General features: G+C 36.6%; 1 protein-coding gene across 2 annotated transcripts in view; it reads left to right on the forward strand.

Annotated features, from left to right (window-relative positions):
- Nucleotides 1-22,396, forward strand: part of LOC133803572 (uncharacterized) — a 94,123-nt gene extending 71,727 nt beyond the window's left edge. The window contains exons 32-38 of one of the 2 annotated variants that reach the window (XR_009878060.1): nt 9,099-9,181; nt 9,270-9,385; nt 15,339-15,424; nt 20,807-20,906; nt 21,197-21,435; nt 21,554-21,650; nt 21,785-22,396. Coding sequence is in view for 1 of the 2 variants with exons in the window: in XM_062241665.1 (XP_062097649.1) it covers nt 9,099-9,181; nt 9,270-9,385; nt 15,339-15,424; nt 20,807-20,906; nt 21,554-21,619 (451 nt within the window). In the remaining variant the exon portion in view is untranslated. Of the gene's footprint in view, nt 1-9,098; nt 9,182-9,269; nt 9,386-15,338; nt 15,425-20,806; nt 20,907-21,196; nt 21,436-21,553; nt 21,651-21,779 lie in introns of both variants that reach the window. The other variant, XM_062241665.1, reaches the window with a different exon arrangement.
- The last annotated feature ends 1,787 nt before the right edge of the window (nt 22,397-24,183 follow it).

A 24,183-nucleotide genomic window follows, 5' to 3' on the forward strand; every position in this document is an offset into this window, starting at 1 on the left:
TAAAATCACAAAGATATGCAATATTAATTGTAGTTTTAGATGTGATAGCTGTGGTCTTTTATTGTATTTAAGTTTCCTTATTTATAGGATTTTTATCTTTGACATTTATTGTGATTATTCTGTACAATCCCTATAAAAGGGCATACCTAGTATTGATCGAAGATACCAGAAAAAAAAATAGTTTCAAATATTCTCTCATTTTATTCTTTATGGTATTAGAGCTTTAAGGCTCCAATCTATTTTTTTCTTCTTCTCTGCTTGGATCCGGCAGTCCATTGGAAAACCTCCTTTTTTCCTGGCGTTCCAGGCGCATGTCCAGCTAGCTCCAGTAGTTCCAAGCCGATCTCTTCCCATCGCAGGTCTTCGGCATCCTCCAGTCATCAAGTCACAGCTCCTGTCGCAAGTCTCGACCTTCTCTCTACATCTCTCTTCCTCTTCTCCGATCGAGTCCGGTCACCACTGTCCTATCCAGCAAAATCTGAAGCTCTAGGCAACTTCGGCGGATCTAGGCGTACTCCTTGGCAACCTCGAATCTTGCTCTCCTCTGTGCCATTGCGTACATCGGCGTTGCTCTAGTTTCTGTCTGGCATTTCCCCGACCAGTCTGACCCTCCATTCATCCTTCTTGGCGTCACAGACCCTCAGTTCAACCTGCAAGCTTTGCGTTTCAATCGTACACTGTTGAAGCTCTCAACTCTTCAAATTATCTCAATACTTGTCAGTCCTAGCCACGTGAAGAGATTTTATATCAAACCAGTGGGCCTACCAAAATTCCAACCCAAACTCAGGCCCAATCTCAAGCCCATAATCAGTCCACAATTGCCTCTCTGAAGTCCAAGTTCACAATCCTTGACATCTTCATCTTCGATAAAAAAGTTTGTTCCCAACTCTCATAGTACCTCGACTGCATATTCTGGTAATTTTTCTTCTGCTTTCCAAACACCGTGGATAATTGATTCCGGTGCCTCTGATCATATGACTAGTTTATATTCTTTGTCTGAATCCTATACTCCATGTTCTAATCCTTCTAGTGTCAGAATAGCAGATGACACGCTCTCTCCGATTACAAGAATTGGTACCATTAGATGACACGCTCTCTCCGATTACAGGAATTGGTACCATTAAATTTTCACCTGATTTAATACTCAAATCGGTCCTTCATGTTCCCTCTTTAACATGCAATTTAATTTCTGTTAGTAAGCCAACTACTGACAATCGTTGCCTTGCTAAATTTGTTTCCAATTCTTTTCAATTTCAGGAACTATCATTGGGAAGGACGATTGGCAGTGTTGGGATTCAAGGTGGACTTTGTTTCTTTGAAAATGGTCAACTGATAATACAACAACCTTGTTCATCTAGTTCGGCTTCTAATTCTATCTCTACAATAAACTCTGTTTCTGCTTTAAACTCCAGCAAAATTATGTTATGGCATTATTGACTAGGTCATCCAAGTTTTTCGTATTTATAACATTTGTTTCCATCATATTTTCCAATAATAATTATGGTTCTTTGCAATGTGATATTTGTCAATTGGCTAAGCACACAGGCTGTTTTTCCTCAAAAACTGTGCAAAATGGTGAGAACTAATCACCTCCACTATCTTTTTAGTTTCTGATACACATTGTTTAACCTAGGACTAGAAATATATATAGGATATACAAGAATAACTACATTAATCACAGAAATATGAATCGATTCCTATTCTTAGGAAACCCAAAGATCAAACATTAATACTCTATTTTTTCTAACCGTCAACAAAAACATTATACTTCAACCAACCCTTTCTCTTTAATTCATAGTGATCTGTGGGGACCTTCAAAAGTCACCACTTCCTATGGTCATAGATGGTTTATCACATTTATTGATAACCACACACGTCTTACTTGGGTGTATCTCCTCAAACACAAGTCTGATACATTTTGTGTGTTTCAAAATTTTTATAACATGATTCAAACACAATTCCAAACATCTATTTGTATATTACGAACAGATAATGACAGAATATTTCAATTCCATCTTAAGACCCTACCTCTCCAAAAAAGGCCTTATTCATCAAAGTTCATGTGTCGATACCCCTCCATTGAATGACATTGCTGAACGTAAGAATCGTCATCTCTTAGAAGTTGCCTGAGCTCTAGTTTGTACTATGCACGTTCCTAAGTACCTTTGGGGAGATGCCATCCTTATTGCTGCTTATCTCATCAATCGTCTCCCTAGTTGTCCAATTGGTTTTTGGACACCATATTCTCTTCTTCACACTTCATATCCTCGTCTATCTTCAAACCCTCTTCCTGTCAAAACCTTTTGGTGTACTGCCTTTGTCCATATTCATCCTAAGGATCGCAACAAACTTGACCCTATTAAAATTGTTTTCATTGGTTACTCTCCTACTCAAAAAGGCTATCGGTCCTATTGCCCTCTTACCAAAAAAAATATTCGTCTACAGAGATGTCAGTTTTTTTGAAAACACTCCATACTTCTCCCACACCTCGCTTCAGGGGGAGACCAAGACTTATCAAGTGAACGAAGCTCAGTGGTCATGGGGATTAGAACTACCTCTGAGTCAATCCAAAATTCCATCACATCCAACAAACTTCTCTCTTCCAGAATCGACTCACCCTCCAACAGATTCAAATTTAAAAGACCTTGCCTCATCTTTTGAGTTAGTAGAAGCAGATACACATCCTCCAAACCAACAAGAGTCGCGTGTTTATTTTAGACGACAAAGAAATAACCAAATCATGAATCCTCAATGTTGTTAAGAAGCCAACCCCGTGGTAGATCCTCTTCCTCCAAACGAGTCAGGTAATAGTCACTCAAACACTGATCTAGACATTCCTATAACCTTGAGAAAAGGAATTAGGTTTTGCACTCAACATCCCATCTCCAAATCCATCTCTTATTCAAATTTGTCATCATCATTTAAAGCTTTCACTTCTAGTTTGTCAAATGTTTTTATTCCTAGAAATATTGAAGCTCTTAAAATTCTTGAGTGGAAATCAGCTATACTAGAAGAAATGAAAGTAATCAAACAAAATGATACTTGGAGATAAGTGGAATTACCTCCTGATAAAAATGTTGTGGGGTGCAAATGGGTGCTCATAGTCAAGTATAATGCTAAAGGTTCTATTGAATGGTACAAAGCACGATTGACAGCAAAGGGTGCATAGACCTATGGGATTGACTACATTGAGACCTTTGCTCCGGTTGCCAAGCTCAATACTATCAGGGTCCTACTCTCACTTGCAGCAAGTCTAGAGTGGGAATTACATTAGCTAGATGTAAAAAATGTTTTTCTAAATGGCGAACTTGTAGAGGAAGTTTACATGAGCCAACCACTAGGCTTTGAAGAAACTCCTGATTGTCTGCAAGCTTAACAAGTCACTTTATGGCCTAAAACAATCTCCTCGAGCTTGGTTCGATCGGTTCTCGAAAGTAGTCATAAGTCTTGGGTACACACAAGGTTAAACCGATCATACACCGTTCATTAAGCAATCAGGTAAAGGGAAAATTACTATCCTGATAGTATATGTCGATGATAAAATTGTCACTGGAAGTAATACCGAGGAGATAAGCCTAATCAAAGAGATGAAGACAAAGGAGTTCGAAGTCAAAGATCTCGGGGTATTAAAATATTTTCTAGGTATGGAAATTGCCAGAAGAAAAAAAGACGTTTCTGTATCTCAACAAAAATATACTCTTGATCTCCTAGAAGAAACTGTGATGCTCAGCTCCAAGCCTATTAGAACTCCAATTGAACTTGGAGACAAGACTAAAATATTTGACGGAGCTCCAGTTGACAAAGGAAGATACCCGCAGCTAGTAGGGAAGCTTATTTATCTATCTCACACTAGACCAGACATTGCCTTAGCTGTAAGTCTAGTAAGTTGATATATGCACGACCCGTGTTAAGGCCATCTCAATGTTGTGTATAGAATCTTGAGATATTCGAAACAAGCACTACGAAAGGGACTATTCTTCAAGAAGACAAATGAAAGAAAGGTGGAAGTCTTTACAAATGCTGACTGGGCTGGATCAATTGATGACAAGATATCTGCATCCGGTTATTGTACCCTACTATGGGGTAATCTAGTTGGAGAATTAAAAAGCAAACTGTTGTTGCAAGAAGCAGTGCAGAAGCAGAATTTAGTGCTATGACTCACAGGGTAGGTGAAGTTATATGGCTAAAACGACTGCATGGAGAATTAAAGATAGAATACGAAGCTCCTATTCAATTATTCTGCGACAACAAGTTCACCATCAGTATAGCACATAATCATGTACATCATGACAGAACCAAGCATGTAGAAGTAGACCGACACTTTATTAAAGAAAAAATTGATGGAGGTATAATTAGCGTTAAACATGTGCACCTGACTAACCACTGGCGGATATACTAACTAAGGGACTATCTGAACGAGTATTTAATTTCCTTACAAACAAGCTTGGACTTATTAACATTTATAGTCAAGCTTGAGAGGGAATGTTAATATCTAGGAAATAAAATCACATAGATATGCAATATTAGATGTAGTTTTAGATGTGATAATTGTAGTCTTTTGTTGTATTGAAGTTTCCTTATTTATATGATTTTTATTCCTTGACATTTATTGTGATTATTCTGTACAGTTCCTATAAAAGGACATGCCTAGTATTGATCGAAGATACAAGAAAAATACAGATTCAAATCTTGTCTCATTTTATTATTTACAGTGCCTGTTTTTTCTTTCAGCAATCCCATTTTGTTGGGGAGTGTTGACGCATGAGCTTTTATGGAATTAAAATATTTTGTGCCATTATCAGTGTGTAAAACCTGAAGATTAGCTTGAAATTGATTTTTAAGCATGGAGTGAAATTTTTTGAAAGTGGTAGCAGCATCAGATTTATCTTTTAAAAGAAACACCCAAGATGGAATTAAAATATTCTGTGCCAATATTAGTGTGTAAAACTTGAAGATTAGCTTGAAATTGATTTTTAAGCATGGAGTAAAAAATTTTGAAAGTGGTAGCAGCATCAGATTTATCTTTTAAAAGAAACACCCAAGTTAAGCGTGTATGGTCATCAATAAATGGAATAAATGTTGACAGCAAGGAAATCAAGAAAATCAAATCCCATTGATTTGGGTTACCTGTTATTAGTTAGTATCCTATTCTATAGCAATGTTCCAACAAGTAGCTTTTGTGTGACCAAGCTTGTTGCAATGTTAACACCATGGGCATTGACGGCGCTGTCCATGGGGTTTAGTAGCAGGAGGTGAGTGTTGGATAGCAAGGGCAGAATGTTCTGCCTCAGTAGTTGGGAGAGGTCCCATCATGACCCCCTTGCAGCTTTCCTCTTGTCGAATTTCAACAAAGGTCTCACGAATCGAGGGAAGAGGAGACTTTCCGAGGAGGCGACCACGAACATCATCTAGGTCACGATTCGAGGGAAGAGGAGACTTCCTAAGGAGGAGACTTTGCAGTTAGCCAAAGGAAGTACATTCTAGACCTGCTCAAAGACACTGGGATGAGTGGGTGTAGACCTATTGATACACCAGTGGATTCGAATGTGAAACTAGGAAATAATGAGGAAGGAGCTGATTTAACTCGGTATCAAAAATTAGTTGAGAGACTTATTTATTTATCCCATACACGGCCAGACATTTCTTTTCTCGTAGGATTGGTGAGCCCGTTCATGCATTCTCTCAAGAAGGTTCACATGGAGGCTGTTTACAGGATCCTTCAGTATCTCAAAGGATCTCCTGGAATAGGCCTTATATTTAGGAAAAGTGATAGCTGGGCCATTGAAGCATATACTGATGCATATTGTGCAGGGCTTGTAAAAGATAGAAGGTCAACGTCTGGTTATTGTTCCTATGTATGAGGTAATTTGGTGACACGGCGAAGCAAGAAACAGAGTGTTGTTGCTCGGAGTAGTGCTGAGTCTGAATTCAGAGCAATGGCAAATAGGCTTTGTGAGATGATTTGACTACAACGAATTATGGAGGAACTAAAGCTACCTTTGGAGCTTCCGATGAAACTATATTGTGACCGAACAAAGCATGTAGAGATTGATAGTCATTTTATCAAGGAAAAGCTCGAGGTAGGTTCCATTTGTTTGCCCTTTGTGCCAACGTCTTTACAAATTGCTGATATTTTTACAAAGGGATTGTTCAAACCGAGTTTTGAATCTTGTATTAGCAAGTTGGGATTGATCGATATATTCAAACCTACTTGAGGGGGAGTGTAGAAAAATGCAAATTAATTAGTAGAATATTTTCTTTCTATTTTTCAGGAAACTCTCTAGGAATAGATTGTATATATATATCTTTCCTTGTATAGTTTGGATTCTCCTAGTTTTTGTCAACTATGTATTCTATGTGTGCCTTGACATATACACGGTTTATGAATGAGAAAAATAGAATATTTTTCCTTCAAATTTTTATATAGCATGGGCCAAATTTGACCCACAATAAATGTCACATTTTTTATTTACTCTTTTGCCACTCATTAATACGATTTATTAAGTGAAAAATATTTTAATTTTTAATATATCTTTTTGAAGCTTACTGTGGTAAAAGAATAATTTTATTCTGGATCTTTTTCATAGAGTATAAGGGTATATATATACATACAAAGCAGCTAATTAATACAGAAGAGGAAACGATACCTAGGAAAATAAAATACAGCTGTAAATAGGAAATAAGCAAAGCAGTAAATCTACTAACTAGGAAAAGAAAGCAGTAATAAATACACTTGAATATGAATCGACATCTTGATATTCTACACTTTTATTAAAAAAAATTAATTTTGTATATTTTCAATAAGCATTAATAGCCATAATGCCTTTTTTTAGCTAGTTTGCACCTTGTGCATTAAAAAACAAATGAACAAAGTGGGCCAAATATAACATTGACACATTTTGGACCAAATTTCGCACAAAATATACACCATCCATTAGAGATGGTTTTAAGGAGTACCATAAATCTGAGTTGGATCCTCATTCTCCAAAAATACATTTACCTTTGAAGAAGCCTTTATGGATATTCCGCCAAGCTTTGAAAGTCCATCCAACTAAATCAAAGTTTGCAGACCCAAAAAAAATCTTTGAATGGCCTTGAGCAATCAATTATTCAAAATGGGTACACTCAATGTCAAGCAGATCACACATTGTTTGTCAGACTCTCATCAGATTAAAGGATAGCTATCCTAATAGCTTATGTTGATGATATAATATTGACGGGCGATTACAAGGAGGAACTGGAAAAATTGAGAAACTTCCTATCAAAGGAATTTGGGATTAAAGATCTTGGGTACCTTAGATATTTTCTTGACATGGAAATTGCACAATCAAGACATGACATTCGTTTCTCAACATATGTTCTAGACTTAAAGAAACGGGAATGCTTGGATGCAAACCGATCTCGACTACAACGGACTCTAACAAGAAAATTGGCTCAGGGATGGATAGGACACCTGTGGACAGGGGGAGATATCACAGGTTAGTTGGACGCCTTGTCTATCCATCTCATACTAGACCTGACATTGGCTCCTCTGTTAGTGTCATCAGTCAATAGATAACAATCCAACTGAAGAATAGGGCAAATAATAGAGAAATGAACGAGTTAGATTGTTTGTATTGAATTAATCAGGATTTCGAGAGCCTGAATTCTTTCCCAAAGGTTTTACAACCTACTCAATTTCTCCACACCTTACAAAATAGCTTCCCTTGGTATTTATTCTACTCTCTCAGCAGTACACCAAGTGTACTATACACCTTAGCCTCACCCTACTCGAGCTATGCACAAATCCATGCTCTCTAACTAACTCTCCTCTACTGGTTCCTTCCCTATTGATGACCTGGCATTCTTAGACCCTTTTCTTGTGTATACGTAGGTGAGTGGGGGTCTATCAAGAACACATGGAAGCAATTACCAGAATCTTAAGATACCTCAAGATGACTCCCGAAGAAAGTCTTTTATTCAAGAAGAGTGAAAGTAGTAGAGAAATCAAAGTCTACATTGATGCAGATTAGGCAGGAAACGTGACAGATAAGAGTACTTCAGGATACTGTTCCTATATTTGGGGTAATGTAGTAACATAGAGAAGTAAGAAACAATCAGTTGTTTCTAGGAGCTCAGTTGAAGCATAATTTAGTGCTCCGACTCTAGGTGTTGGCGAAGGAATTTGACTGAAAAAATTACTTGTTGAACTGGGAGCATGTACAAAAGAGTATAAAAATGCTTTGTGACAGTCAAGCTGCCATAAGTATTGCAAAAAATCTTGTTCATCATGACAGGACTAAACATATTGAGATAGACACTCTATCACTGAGAAAATTGAGAGCGGCATAATTCAAACAATTCATACTCCATCAAGGTTTCAAACAACTGATATCTTCGCTAGAGCTCTTCCAAGAACTAGTTTTGACGAGTTAATTTGCAAGCTTGGGATGCTTGACATACACAACCCAGCTTGTGGGGGAGTGGATTTATTTCCTAAATGGGAAGTTGGCCACGGCTGGAGATAGAAATCTGATTTGGTATCAATACCAAATTCATGTTTATTGTTCTTTCTAGAAATAGGAGATTCTAATTTTGTATTTTCTAGAAATAACAGATTGTATATTTATAGGAGGTGATTTCCCTCTACCTTTTTGGTTTATACGACTTTTCCAAAACTCACAATATGCTACAGAAATAACAGATTGTATATTTATAGGAGGTGATTTCCCTCTACCTTTTAGGTTCATACGACTTTTCCAAAACTCACAATATGCTACAGAAATATTTTTCTAGTATCTGCCCCGTTATAAACTTTTGGTCCTATGACTTCATCTTAACTGATTAATTAAACAGGAACTATCGATAATTTTTAAGAAGTTTTGGTTTAATGTGTTTCCATAATGTATATACAAGAAAAATTTCTCTAAAATGCAACTTTGGATACTGTAGGTTTTCGTTTTTTTTGGGGGGGGGGGGAAGAAGCTGGTGCATATATTTCTTTTGTTGCTCCTATTTCTTAGTTGTTGGTACTGTTGCTTAAGTATCCTCTTTCCTTGTTGCCAAGGTTTTCTGAGATATTATGATATGATGAGATTTGTGTGCTTTTTCCTTTGCAGGAGGAGATGCAAAATTGCAGAGACTCTTGTGGAAAAGAATTTTGACTTGGCTTTCCAAGTGATTTATGAATTCAACCTTCCTGGTAGCCAACAAATTTTATGTTGATTGAAGTGTTTTATCGTGTACTGCTGCTACTGTTTATAATCCTAGTCTCATCTCTTTTATTGCAGCGGTGGATATATATGCTGGTGTGGCAGCATCACTTGCTGAGAGAAAAAAAGGAAGCCAATTAACAGAATTCTTTAGAAACATCAAAGGGACTATTGATGATGATGATTGGGATCAGGTAATATGGCAACTTACTTTACGTATTGTGTACACCATTAGCTAGGGGACAAAAACATTTTAGGAGTAGGTCTAGTAAATGAAATGATTGCAAAAGAATAGAGGTAGATTTATCAACAGGTCTAAATGTAGTGTACAATAGAAATTATAGTCAATGAAATGATTGCAAAAGAATAGAGGTAGTTTTATCAACAGGTCTAAATGTAGTGTACAATAGAAATTATAGTCAATGCTTTAAAAGGATATAATATATACCAGTGGCTAACTCATTGCTGGGAGCACTGAAGTTGATACGTCACATACAGGGCATTGATAGAGACCAAAATTTGCAAGGGCATGCAATTCTAGATATTTTTTTTTGTTCATTGATGTCTTGTATCTATTTTTGTTGTCCGTTTCTTTTAAGAAAACATTTACGATCTTTAAAAACTTTGAAAAGAGTAAGGTGGGAATGGTATCATAATGTGCAGAAGGAATATGAAGGTGAGATAAGGTAGGAAAGGTGTTGCAGTGCATAGGAGAAACTAAAAAGTAGGATACCAATTGATTGCTTATTCACAAAATAAAAGTTGATGTTGAGTAATTGGTTCTTTAAATGCGCTTGAATAAAAGAAAAATCCAAGTATAAATAAGCATCTATGCTTAAGAGTACCCCGTTATTGAAAAATAAGATCAAGTTAAAAAAGAATATGAAGGTGAGATAAGGTAGGAAAGGTGTTGCAGTGCATAGGAGAAACTAAAAAGTAGAATACCAATTGATTGCTTATTCACAAAATAAAAGTTGATGTTGAGTAATTGGTTCTTTAAATGCGCTTCAATAAAAAAAATTCCAAGTATAAATAAGCATCTATGCTTAAGAGTACCCCATTATTGAAAAATATGATCAAGTTAAAATACATTGGAAAACTATGCTTGTAAATAAAACTTGTACGAAAATACACCTACACAATTTTCCCTCCCCTTCTCTCCCCACAACCCTATACCCAAATCTTCCCTCCACCATTTCATCAATTTTTTAACATTTTCCTTATAAAGCATCACAAAGATTCAAGTTGTCTATCCTAAAATCTTAAAGTTTCAGCCTGTTAAACACACGAAAATACAATCTTTGTTGATCTTAGAATAGATTAATTATCGGGTAAGTAATATGTAGTGATGTGTATATGTTTAAAGCATAAATATATTTATTTTTAATTGTTCTGTTCATGGTTTTTTTTAGCAATTTTTTTGTTTTTCTTTTTAAATCTAGAAATTTGGTTGCATTAGGAATTTCGGTGTATCCAAACGGTGTGGGGGAGAAGGAGGAAGGAGATTCTATTAGTCTTTCTCAGAGAAGCTATCGTGAACTTAGAAAATTGAGTTTCAATGTTAATTATGAAAAGAGGAAGAAGAGAGGAGTGGGGTGCAATAGGGATTTATGAAGATTCTGTCTTGGAATGTGAGGGGGTGTGGCAATAGAGATAAACGGAAGGCGATTAAAGAAACTATTTGTAAAGTTAGTCCAGGTATTATCGTGCTTCAGGAGGTGAAAAGGGACAAAATAGACAGAAGCTTCGTGGGGAGCATTTGGCGATCCAGATTTAGGGCTTGGATTTATCAGCAGGCTACAGGTCGATCGGGAGGTACTTTAGTGGCTTGGGACACAAGAGCGGTATCTGTTATTGATTCTTTAGTGGGAGACTTCTCTGTTTCTGTTTGTATTACGACAGAGGGGAAGAATCCTTGGTGGTTTACTGGTGTGTATGGGCCAGTGGTGTACGGAAAAAGAGATAGTTTTTGGGATGAGTTATCAGGCTTGAGTACTATTTGTGGTGATAAGTGGTGTGTGGGGGGCGACCTTAATGTAGTCAGAAAGGTGGATGAGAAATTGAATAGTGAGTCTAATACCAGAAGTATGAAGAGGTTTGATGCACTGATAAGAGAGTTAAAATTAATCGACCCAAACCTTCAGAATGGTCGTTTCACGTGGTCAAATTATACACAGAATCCTATTTGTTGTAGACTGGACAGATTCCTGTACACTCCGGCTTGGTCAGGGTTATACTCTTTTGTTCGGCAGGAAGTGTTGGTTCGTGTTGTGTCGGATCACAGTCCAGTGGTGTTGGACTCAAACCCACCCTCTTGGGGGCCAAGTCCGTTCAGATTTGATAATGCTTGGTTGGACCATAAGGATTTTCCTAGCCTTTTCAAGAAGTGGTGGGGTCTGGCCAAGGGGCATGGGTGGCCTGGGTATCAGTTTATGTGCAAGTTAGACTTGATCAGAGACAGAATAATGAAGTGGAGCCGGGAAGCATTTCGTTTAAGAATGGATTCTAAACAGTCGATGGAAAGGAGGTTGGTCGCTTTGGATAGAATAGAGGAAGGGGTCTATGGAATGAACAATTTTGTCAGGAACGCTCAAAGTTGAAAAAAGAATGGCAGCAATTGATCTTGGAGGAAGAGAGAAGTGTGTGGCTTAAGTCCAAGTGTCAATGGGCAAGGGAAGGGGATGCCAATTCCAAGCTCTTTCACAACATTCTTAGTGCTCGGAAAGCTAAAAACTTCATTTCAAGGATAGAGCAAGATGATGGAACTGTTTTGGTTGATGACGTTGATATTGAAAAGGCTATTGTGGGTTTTTTTTCTTCCCTGTATACGTCGGTCTATAGGAAATGGATTGGGGTGGACGGGATCTCTTGGGAACCTATTCCGTCTGTGTTGGCTTCTTTGATTGAGCGGCCATTTTCTGAGGATGAGTTAAGACAGGCAGTGTTTGATTGTGATGGGTCCAAGGCTCCGGGGCCAGATGGTTTCTCCATGGCAATTTATCAGAAAAATTGGGACACAGTCAAAGGCGATCTGATGAACGTCTTGGAAGGCTTCTTTAAGGATGGAATTATTCAAGGGAGAGCCAATGAAACTTACATTTGCCTTGTTCCCAAGAAAATTAATAGTTGTCGTGTGAAGGATTATAGACCTATCAGTCTTGTCACTAGCTTGTATAAAATCATCTCTAAAGTGTTGGCTTGTAGACTTCGAGGTGTTTTGGCCGATACAATAGCGGATTCTCAAGGAGCTTTTGTGGAGGGTAGGCAGATTTTGGACACTGTTTTGGTTGCAAATGAGGCGGTTGAGGAGTACAGGAGTAAGGGTAAAAAGGGTTGGGTCTTCAAAATTGACTTTACAAAGGCTTATGATTGTGTGAATTGGGGTTTTTTGGATTTTGTTCTGCAGAAAAAAGGTTTTGGAGAAGTTTGGAGGCGGTGGATGCAAGGATGTCTGTCATCTACGTTTTTCTCTGTGTTTTTAAATGGGCGTCCTAGGGGTAAATTTAAGGGATCAAGGGGTCTTCGTCAAGGGGATTCCTTGTCCCCTTTCTTGTTCACGTTGGTGGTGGATGTTTTGGGAAGAATGATTGATAGGGCTAAGAGTAGTTTGGCTTTTAGAGGATTTACAGTGGGAAGTGATGGAGTTGATGTTAGCCATCTTCAATTTGCAGACGACACGATTTTCTTTGTTAATGATGATGAGTCACTGGGGGTGCTCCTTGACATCCTGAAGGTCTTTAGTGAGGTGTCTGGGCTATCTATTAATTTGCAGAAATGTCAATTGTTGGGGATCAATTTGCCCGAGGAGGTCGTGGATCTTCGGGCAAGTGAGATAGGTTGTGAAGTGGGCCAATGGCCTATTCAGTACTTGGGACTTCCTTTGGGAGGCTCACCAAGAACCAAAGTGTTTTGGGAACCAGTGATGTCAAAATGCATTAAGTGGCTGGATGGATGGAAGAGTGCTTTTCTGTCTCGCGGTGGAAGGTTGACTCTTATTCAGTCAATCTTGTCTTCTATTCCAATTTACTATCTTTCCCTTTTTCGGATTCCAAAGAATGTGGCAAGGAGTATAGAGAAAGTTATGAGAGACTTTCTGTGGGAGGGAGCAGATGGTTCGGGGGACGATCATTTGGTTTCTTGGCAAGAAGTTTGTAAGTCTCGAAATCATGGAGGGCTGGGAATTGGGAATATTGAGAAACGGAACAAGGCCTTTCTTATGAAATGGTTATGGCGCTTTCCTTTAGAAAGAAAGGCTTTATGGTATAAGGTGGTGAAGAGTAGGTATGGATTAGATGAGGGTCATTGGGATACGGGAGGAGGGAGAAGATTGTCGGTTCGTGGTCCGTGGAGGGATATTGCGACAATGTATGAGGAGTACAGGAAAATGGTTTGTTTTAAGGTGGGGAAGGGCGATAGGATTCGGTTTTGGGAGGATGTTTGGCTTGGAGAAGATACATTGAAGTCTCGTTTCCCGGATTTAATCTTGGTTTCCATGGCAAAGAATTGTGCGATTAAAGATTTGGCAGTCTTGGGCGGGGAAGGGAGAGGGGGGTCCTTAGGTTGGAATTTGCGGTTCAGAAGGAACTTGTTAGATAGGGAGGTGGCTAATTTCGCTCAATTGATGCATATGCTTCAGGTGGTGACTCTCCCATCGATTTTGGAGGACAGAAGGAATTGGAATCCAGATACCAGTGGAGTTTTTAATTGTAAGTCCGCCTTCCATTCCTTGAGCTATGCTCATTTAGGCCCAGAGTTGGATTGGGCTAAGTTTTTGTGTAGGAGTGTTGCTCCGTATAAAGTTAAACTGTTTGGTTGGTTGTTATTCTTGGATAAGGTGAGCGTTCACGAGAATTTACAGAGGCGTAGACCTTTCCACTATCTTTTGCCAAATTGGTGCGTCTGCTGTAAAAATGAAGTAGAATGAGTTCGTCATCTTTTCTTAGATTGTCTCCTTGCAAGGGAGGTGTGGTTAAAAGTACTAGCAGAGTTCGGGGTCTCTTGGTGTATGCCGTCTTCTTGTTCTCAACTGTTCCTGTCCAATCTGGGGGGCGGGCGAAGGATGGTTCGTTTGTGGCAGAGTACGGTTTTGGCGACTTATTGGGCAATTTGGCTCGAAAGGAATAGTAGAATCTTTGAAGATGTCTCTTCTGTAGTGGACAGCCTTTGGGATAAAATCAAATTCTGGGTGGCCACTTGGGTGTATAGAACGACAGACTTTGACGGTTTGTCTTTTTTGGATCTTTGTAGGGAGTGGAGTAGTCTATGGGCGCATTAGAGTTTGTTGAGTGTGAGTCCTTGGGTGTTGTTTTTGACAATGTTTGTTTATTTTTGTTCGTTTGAGTTGTTTTTTTTGTTACCACGGTATTCCTCCGCCATAAGTGAGGGTTCTCAATTTATTTGAGTAGAAGTCACTCCATGACCTCTGTCTCTTTTTCAAAAAAAAAGAAATTTGGTTGCATTCTAGTTTTTTATGGCCTAATTTGTGATGTAATTGGGTGAAATTTTTTATATAAATTGCATTAGAAGGAAATTTTAATCCATTCACATAAAAAATGGGCATAAAAACCCATAATCTAACCAAATTTCTAGATCTGAAATAAAATTACCAAAATACTTATCTGCTGAACAGTTTTAAATAAATATACTTTGCTTTAAACATATACACATCATTGCTTATTATTTACTTAACGATTTTTCTATTCTAAGATCAACAAATATGGTATTTCTGTGGGTTTGATAGGTTGGAATTTTGAGTTTTTAAGTAGACAAGTTGAATTTTTGTGTTGTTTTAGAAGAGAAATCATGTATAGGGTTGTGAGAGGGAAAGAGAAGAGAAGAACTACAAAGAGAAGGGGAGGGAAAATTGTGTTTGGGGTATTTCGGTCCAGGTTTCATTTAGAATCATAGTTTCCCAATATTTTTTAACTTAGCATATTTTTTAATTATGAGGTATTTTTAAGATGCTCAAACTTCCCTTTGAATATTTCAACTTTATGAATTTTTATTTTTATTTTTATTTATTTAAATGATTTTTATGGCAATCTCAAGAAAATATATCATTGACAAATATTTGCATATAATTGTGTATGCTAGAAATGTAATTATTTTGATGAGCTGTTATGCTGAAGTTACCCTTGGGCTGTGTAGGTACTGGGAGCTGCTATTAATGTATATGCTAACAAGCACAAAGAACGCCCTGATCGTCTCATTGACATGTTGACTAGTAGCCATAGGTAAGGATCTATGAGCTGTTAATTACTGTACATATTCTTCTATAATTTTTATCCAACAGTTTCATGGACACAGCTTATATATAGATATATGTGAAACATGCACAGACACTTCCTATATAAGTACATCGGTATATGTTCATGAAAACAGAATACATCAATCGATGGAGACTTTGTTTTCTGGTGTAGGGTTTGGAGTGGAAGTGTATAACTTGGGTCATGGCGGATTGGCTAGAGAGACCATTTGATGAACATGAAATTAGGAGAGCAGTATTTGTGAATTTGGGAGGTCTCTCATGGACATGGGGCCTTTGTCTCTTTTCCTTAAAATAAAAAAGAGCGCCGGTTTCAGTTATTGAGATAATAGAAAAATAGATGAGAATTTCCTGGAAGGGGGAGGTTTAGGAAGGGACCATCTGGTTTCATGGGAACAAGTCTGTAAGCCAAAGATAAAAGGAGGCCTAAGAATTGGTATGCTTAGGGAGAGAAAGAAGACTTTTCTTATGAAATGGCTATAGTGTTTTCCAATGGAAAAGAATTCCCTTGGCACAAGGTTATAAAGTGTAAGTACAAAATTCACGATAATGTGTGGGATACAAGACTGGGAGATAGGTTGTCATCTAGACGTCATATGAAGAATTTTGGCAATTGGTGAAGTTCAAAGTGGGGAATGGCAAACAAATTTGTTTTTGGGAAGGTGCTTGGTGTGGAGAAGTACTCGGAGAAGCTTTTCCCAATAATTTGGTAAGGCTCTTAGAGAAGAATGGTTGCATTGTTTATTTGTGTTTCAACGGAGGGGCAAGAGAGTGTTGGAATATTCCCTTGATCAGAAATTTAAATGGTAGGTGTACCTGAACTTATCGAGTTAATTCATAGAGGGCAAAATAAAAAACGTTGCCAATTCTAAAGGATAAAAGGATATGATTGGGAGATTCATTTGAAGTGTTCTCTTGTAAATCAACATTCAATAGACTGGTAGGTGATATTTCCAAGAACTTGTACAATTTGACGCACAAGGTTTGTATAGAAGTATTTGAGATTGGTAGAAATTGATATCTTATTATGATGAACATGTTACAAACATATAGGCTATACAAAATATTCTAACATAATTACAAATTTAAATCTATTTCTAAAACAGACAGATAATATACACATGATTTTCTATCTATCAATACTCTCATTCAAGCTTGACTATAGATGTTGATGAGTCCAAACTTATTTGTAAGAAAATCAAATACTCTTTCAAATATTCCCTTGGTAAGAATATCTGTCAGTTGTTGCTTTGTGTGCACGTATCTAATTTTGATAACACCTCCATTAATTTTCTCCTTGATAAAGTGATGATCCACTTCCACGTGTTTTGTACTTTCACATGCTTTGTTCTGTCATGATGTACTGGGTTATAAGCAATACTAGTAGTAGACAAGTTTTCACAGTAAAGTTGAACAGGAGCTTTATATTCAATCTTTAACTCCTCCAGTGGTCTCTTTAGCCAAATTGCTTCGCACGCTCCATGGGCCATGGCTCTATATTTTGTTTCTGCATTGCTTCTTGCATCGAAAATTTGCTTCTTACTTTGCCATGTTACCAAGTTACCCCACAATAAAGTACAATAGCTAGATGTAGAGTTTCTACTATCAATCGATCCAGCAAGTCTGCATCTATGAATACTTCAACTACCTATTCAGGAGCTTTTCCTGAATATAACCCTTTTCCTGGTGTTTGCTTTAAATACCTCAACACTCGATACACAGCATTGGGGGTGACCGTGACTTACTAGGCTCACAGCAAACACAATGTCGGGTCTAGTGTGTGAAAGATAAATGAGCTTTCCAACTAGTTGTTGGTATCTCCCCTTGTCAATTGGATCTCCCTTGAACAATCATGCTTTGTCTCCAAGTTTGGTTGGAGTTTTGCAAGGTTTACTACCCAGCATTCCAATTTCTTTTAGAAGATCAAGAGTATACTTTGAAATACAAAAATACCCTTTTTACTTCTTGCAAATTCCATACCCAGGAAGTATCTTAGTAATCCCGGATCCTTGACTTCAAATTCCTTTGCCAACAATTCTTTGATCAGAATCATCTATTTGGTATTATTACCGGTGATGATTATTTCTCCTTTTCTTGAGTGTTTAATGAACAAAGTGTAGTCTGTTTGGCCCTGTGAGTATCCAAGACCGTTGATTACTTTTAGAAATCGATTGAACCATTCCCGAGGAGATTGTTTCAGACCATAGAGTGACTTGTTGAGCTTGCAGACAATCTTGGTATTAGAAGTATCTTCAAATCCCAGCGGTTGAATCATATAATCTTCTTCTAACTCTCCATTAAGTGCATTTTTTACATTCAATTGATTTAACTCCCAATCCAGGTTGGCTGCTAGTGAGAGTAAAACTCTGATATTGTTGAATTTAGCAACTGGAGCGAAAATTTCAGTATAATCAATCCCATAGGTTTGTGTAAACCCTTTTGCAACTAACCGAGCTTTGTACCTTTCGATAGATCCACTTGCGCTATACTTGATAGTATTTGCATCCTACCACATTTTTCTCAAGTGGTAATTCCACTAATTTCCAAGTCTCATTTTTGTTAAGGGCCTTCATCTCTTCAAGAACAGCTGCTCTCAATTCAGGAATATCAAGTGCTTCTTTGATGTTCCAAGGAATAACAATTTCCGACAAGTTAGAAGTAAAAACTTTAAATGAAGATGACAAATTTGAATAAGAGATGAATTTGGAGAAGGGGTGTTGAGTGCAAGACCTAGTTCCTTTACTCAAGGCTATAGGAATGTCTAGATCAGTGTTCGAGTGATTATTACCTGACTCGTTTGGAGGAAGAGATCTACCATCGGGTTGACTTATTGATTGTGTTGAGGATTCATGATTTGGCTATTTCTTTGTCGTCTAGAATAAACATGCAGCTCTTGTTGTTAGTTTGGAGGATGTGTATTCGTTTCTATTAACTCAAATGATGAGGCAAGGTCTTTAGAATTTGGATCTGCCCTCCGTGAGTCGATTCTGGAAGAGAGGAGTTTGTGGGATGTGATGGAATTATAGATAAACTTAGAGGTATCAATTCCGGAAGAGAGGAGTTTGTGGGTAGTAGCACCGATAGCCATTTTTAGTAGGAGAGTAACCATTGAAGACAATTTTAATGGTCTTAGGGTCAAGTTTGGTGCGATCCTTAGGATGAATATGGACAAAAGCGGTACACCCAAAGGTTTTGACGGGAAGAGTGTTTGAAGATAGATGAGGATAGAAGCACTGATTTGATGATTAAATCAACCGACAATTTAATTGTACCAATTCCTTCTATAGGAGAGAGTGTGCCATTTGCTATTTTGACACTAGAAGGATTAGAAACAGGGAGTATAGGATTCAAACAAAGAATATAAACTCTGTCATATCATGAGAGGCGTCAGAATCAATTATCCATTGTGTTTGAGACTCAGTGAGAGCAGAGGAGAAATTATTAGAGTGGGCAGCAACAAAGCAAAGACACTATGAGATCCGAAACCCGGAACCCATTGTAAATAATTTTTACTCTAGAGTTTGTGGGTTGTGATATGAAGAGAGCTCCTGTTAGGGCTACAAAGAGATTCCATAGAACCACTTGCCTGAGTTTGGGTTGAATTGGGAATATTTTCAGTGGGTTGTGTTTGGTCTGAGTGAGGCCCAATAGCACAGAAGACATCTTCAATCGTGAACCTAGGGCTTCTGGACTTCCAAGGACAAAGACGTGCAACTGCCGAAGACAGGACTTCCGAGAAGGACAAAGACGCGCAATTGCCGAGGACTGGACTTTTGACTGCCCGAGGATTTCTGTGCCGAGAAGGATATGCGACTGGTCCCTAAGCTGCCGAGAGAAGTGTGCTTGGAGCCGAGGAAAGATGCGATTGAAAACCTAAGTCGTCGAACTTGCTGTGATTGAAGATCGAAGAGGGGCTCCTGGTTGATCGACCGGAAGGAGACACAAACTATCGGTGTCAGAGAAGACAACTGGAGCTGAACATAAATTCTTTTTTTCTTCGAGAAGGAATGAAAAAAAGATCTCTCATACCATAAAGGATTATTTGAGATTGGTAGAAATTGATATCTTATTCTAATGAACATGTTACAAATATACAGGTTATACAAAACATTCTAACATAATTACAAAATCAAATCTTTTTCTAAATTTGGAAACTAAATATACAGACAACTAATATATCCAAATATATTGACAACTAATATACACATGATTTCCTATATGTCAATAGTTTGGAAGAGCCATATGCCGTATAAGGTTTGCTTTTTTGTATGGCTGCTGTTTTTAGACCGTTCAAGTGTTCATGAGGTTTTGCAAAGAAGGAAACCTTATATTTCGCTCTATCCTGGCTGGTGTGTGTGTTGTGCAAAATGAATCGGGAAAACTCTGCTCATCTATTCATACATTGTCCTTTCTCAATGAAAGTGTGGTACAGATTTTTAAATGAATTCAGTTTACAGTAGTGTATGCCAAAATCGGGTATTGGGGTATTTATTCATTTTGTTGCAACTTGCAAGAAACAAAGCCAAAAAATAATTGTTGTGAACTGGGGTAGCAGCTATTTGGTCGGCGATCTAGTTGGAAAGAAATAAAAGGATTTTTGAGGATGTTGAGTGTATAGAGTCCCTTTCGATAAAGTTAGGCATTGGGTGGCCATTTGGCTGATTAATGTGCTGTTTAATGTAAAGGAGTTAAAGGATGTGCCTTCCTCGGAGGATTTATGTAGAGATAGACAATATTTTTTGCAATGTTTTGTACAAGTTTTTCCCCTTTTGTTTTTTCTTTCATTAGGTTTCTTATAATGTTTACTTGCACTAATTTTCTTTTATTAATACAAGTTGAGGTTTTGTTTCAAAAAAAAAGAAAAGAAATCAGAATACACTAGTAGAAAGAAGGCCTGACTTCTTATATCTCTTGCATGATGCACTCCCATATTTTTAACAAAGAGAGACTGACCCTACGTGTATTTTTTTCACATATTAATAAAAGTTCGTTTTTTTTTTCAAAAAATAATAACAATAAAACAAGATCTTTTTTTGCTGGATATGTAAATCATGATTTCTCTACACGTATTTTGCATAGTCCCCTGGGCTTTCTGCTTCTGGTGTTAAAAATGTATTTATAGTTTCTTCACCCTCTGAAATGAACGATACAAAGTCATGAAGCTAGGAAGTGTGAAACTTACAACCTTATTATTATTATAATTAACATCTGTACACACATTGGATACACAGATATGTCATTGCATAAGGAATATGCAATTTTATGTTCCCTCAAGTATATTGTTACTCTTATTATTAAATTACAAGGTAAAATAATGAAGCTACATTTTGGTTTTGTTTTTCATGTGCAGGAAAGTTCTTGCTTGTGTGGTTTGTGGTCGTCTAAAAAGTGCATTCCAGATTGCTTCTCGCAGTGGAAGTGTAGCTGATGTTCAATATGTAGCTCATCAGGTAGTACTTAATTGCTATTGCTATCAGTGCCATGGAAGTGGTTGAGTTTATTTGTAGCTGGTGATTCTGGATACTTGATGTCCTATATGAAATGGTTTGATGACAAAGTGATGTAGCTTAGGAGAGTAAATAATAAAGAGATTAGAATGCTAGAAGTCATTATCATTGGCCAAAAAATCAAGCAGTGACATTTTTGCTTGTTAATTGGAAAATCTTTCGGATAGTACTATTAGTATCTGGAATATTTGTAAAATATCTTCAATTAATTTTGTGTTTGTATATTTTGTTAGAGAAGGAACCTTTTATACAAGTATAGGCTGTATTATGCTGCAGCTGTTGAGTTGCAGGGCCAGAGCCAATGAACTTCTTGGGCACAAGGCTGATCACTCCAACTTTTAAGATAATTTGGCCTTACCAAGATGTCAGATAATGTATTATATGCTAATATTAAAAAGATTGGGAGGGATGGGATGGGTTGGTGAGTCAAGACTTGTGTGAGTAGCTGTTTTCCCCGTCAGATTCAGGGGAGGTGGTGGCTTGACATTTCACATTTTTCATAGGCTAAATTGTTTCAAGTCTTTGGTTTCTGCTTATTACTTGACATAATTTGTGTTTGATTTTGGTGTGCTTTTCGATTCAATTTGCAGGCATTACATGCAAATGCGCTTCCTGTACTTGATATGTGTAAACAGTGGCTGGCCCAATACATGTGATATTGGTTAAATCAACTATAGATTCTGCAAGGTAATCTTCTCAAAAACGTACAAAACTGAGATCTCTCTTCTATTTAGAAGTTTGAAATCCATGATCTTAATGAGAACATATGGATGGATACACCTAGTTATATTTACTGGTTACACTTTCTGATGCCAGTGCAGCTTATGACATCTGGAATTGCTGAGACTGCTCTTAAGCAGTGTTACCTCTTTTTGTAGCTGCTGCCAAGTTTAAAGGATTGGAAGATGGTTGATGATCCATGTCAGAGCTATTCAAGTTAAGAGTCTGAATTTAGGACTAAGGCGGGCCAAACCCTATTCCTCAATTTTATAAAAATTATTATATATATATATATTACTAAAATTTATAAATCTTTAAAAAGTTATGGACCCTTAAATTTAATTTTATTGGGTCCTAAAATATATCAGGGCCGACCCTGCTTAGGAGTTCTGTGATGGCCAGGGAATTTGAAAGGTAAATTATTTCTCATTATTTAAAACTTTGTCGTGATGAGAAAAAGTGGACCGAGTGTGTAACAATAAAAGTGAGTGATCATTCTGTAGTTGGGAGTTGGATCAAGTGCTTGCGACTGTAGATAGATGTTAATAAAGCGTGAGATGTGTATGTATTTACATGAACGGGAGCTCCTTTTTTTTATTATTATTATTTTGGGCCTTATATGTATTTTCTTTTGCCTAAACATGCATTGTAAATTATGTATTAATAGAAAATTTGCTAAAAGATTTGAGCATTATATTGCTCCTTTCATGACCCGAACATTTTGAAACTAAGGAGTTAAGGAGTTGTTTGGTATGAGGAGTTCATAGTTTTTATATTACCAAGAAAGTTTAAGAGGGTAATCTGATAGTCTGGAAACTTGCATTACTGTGTTTGATTGTGTACTGGAATTTTATCTATGATTCCTGATAATATTATTTTTTGTTTGGTTGTGGATAAGAATCTGTCAAGTTTTCATATTTTCATAAAATTAATATAATAATTATTTGATCAAAATAATAAATAATAATTATAAATAGTGAATAATATTTTAAAAAATTACTAATTTTTTATTAGATTATAATTTATAAACATTTTTTCTCAAAGTATTTTTTTAACATAATACAATTATTAAATACTAGAATCAACTATAATTTTTTAAAATAAAAAAAATACTTTTACTTTTTTAATTATATTTTATTTATTATTTTAAAAGCTAAAGTAATGATAGAAAAACTTTAAATATCAATTTCTTTAAATAAGCAAACATCATTTTATAGTTGGATATATGAATATTTGTTTTTATATTATAAGCTTCAAAAATAAAATAAGTTATTAATTAAAAATTTATTGGTTTAAGATATTTTAAAAAATAATAATAATTTTGAAATTTTTCACATTACTAAGTATCTGAAAAACCATTTGTTTGATGAGTTTCATTTGAATCTAGAATCAGGAAAAGTTAAAACTTTTGGAGTACAGTTTTCAGGTTGGAAAAATTCAAACTCAGTACCAAACATAAGAAAGTGTTTAGATTTTTATTCCCGTCTCCAGATTCTTACTTACTAAACAACCCCTGAGAGCTAAATTAGTTTCTGACACTTGGGAAATTGTTTTAATTGAAAAAAAATGGTTTATTTTTCAATAGGAGGCTCAGGTTTACAATGCACTTTTACAAGTTACTCCTATTTGAACATGTAAATTGCACCCAACATCACACGAGATATAAACATCACCACTTGAGCTCACCTAGTTATCTTTGGAGGTGCTAGTAATGAACATATATTAATAATAATGTTTTTTATATATATATATATAAATATTCTTGGTACAAAATCTCATCTCTATGCCAGGGGTGAAATCTAAGAACATTGTTGAGCTTGAGAGCTAAATTCAATCATTGCTGATAAGTAGTTTGTATACATCTCTTTAGGGATTCGTTTCCTAAGGGACACAATATCTTGGAGGGTTTAATATGGATGAGAAATTTGCCAAAAAATCTCATGTGGATAAAGTAAGGATAAATGAGAATTAATGCACAAAATTTACAACATCTGAAACTTCAACTGATGCTCATGGCAAATGAGCAATTGGCTTAGGATTCGTAATGATCTCAAACATTGACCTTCTCGTACAAGCATTCAATATATGTATCGGTCCGTTGAAGGTTTTTATTTTGGTAGGTGTATTTGAGAGAATATTTGCATAGAGTGTGGAGTAAATATCAAGAAAACCTAAACTTAAAACTTCAAGCTTCGACTTGGAGTAAATGAGGTGGTGAGTTTCTTTTTATAGGCAAAATCCAGATCACATAAAATCTCTTTTCTTCTATTTAAATATTAGCCTTTTGTCTGTGTTTTCACAAAATTATTGATTTTTGAAACAAGTCTTAAAGTAGTAGATCTATATCTCTCGGGAACCTTGATTTTATAAAAAAAAATCCCTTGTATCAAATAAAGGATTAGACCAAAAATTAAGTTATATTTAGTGAATAAAACTTCCATTGAAGATAAGCAAATAAAAGGAAGAAGGAAAATGATTGAATACAGGAACTCTTGAACTT

Source organism: Humulus lupulus, chromosome X (genome assembly GCF_963169125.1).
Source record: "Humulus lupulus chromosome X, drHumLupu1.1, whole genome shotgun sequence".
In the NCBI taxonomy this organism is placed as follows: Eukaryota; Viridiplantae; Streptophyta; class Magnoliopsida; order Rosales; family Cannabaceae; genus Humulus; species Humulus lupulus.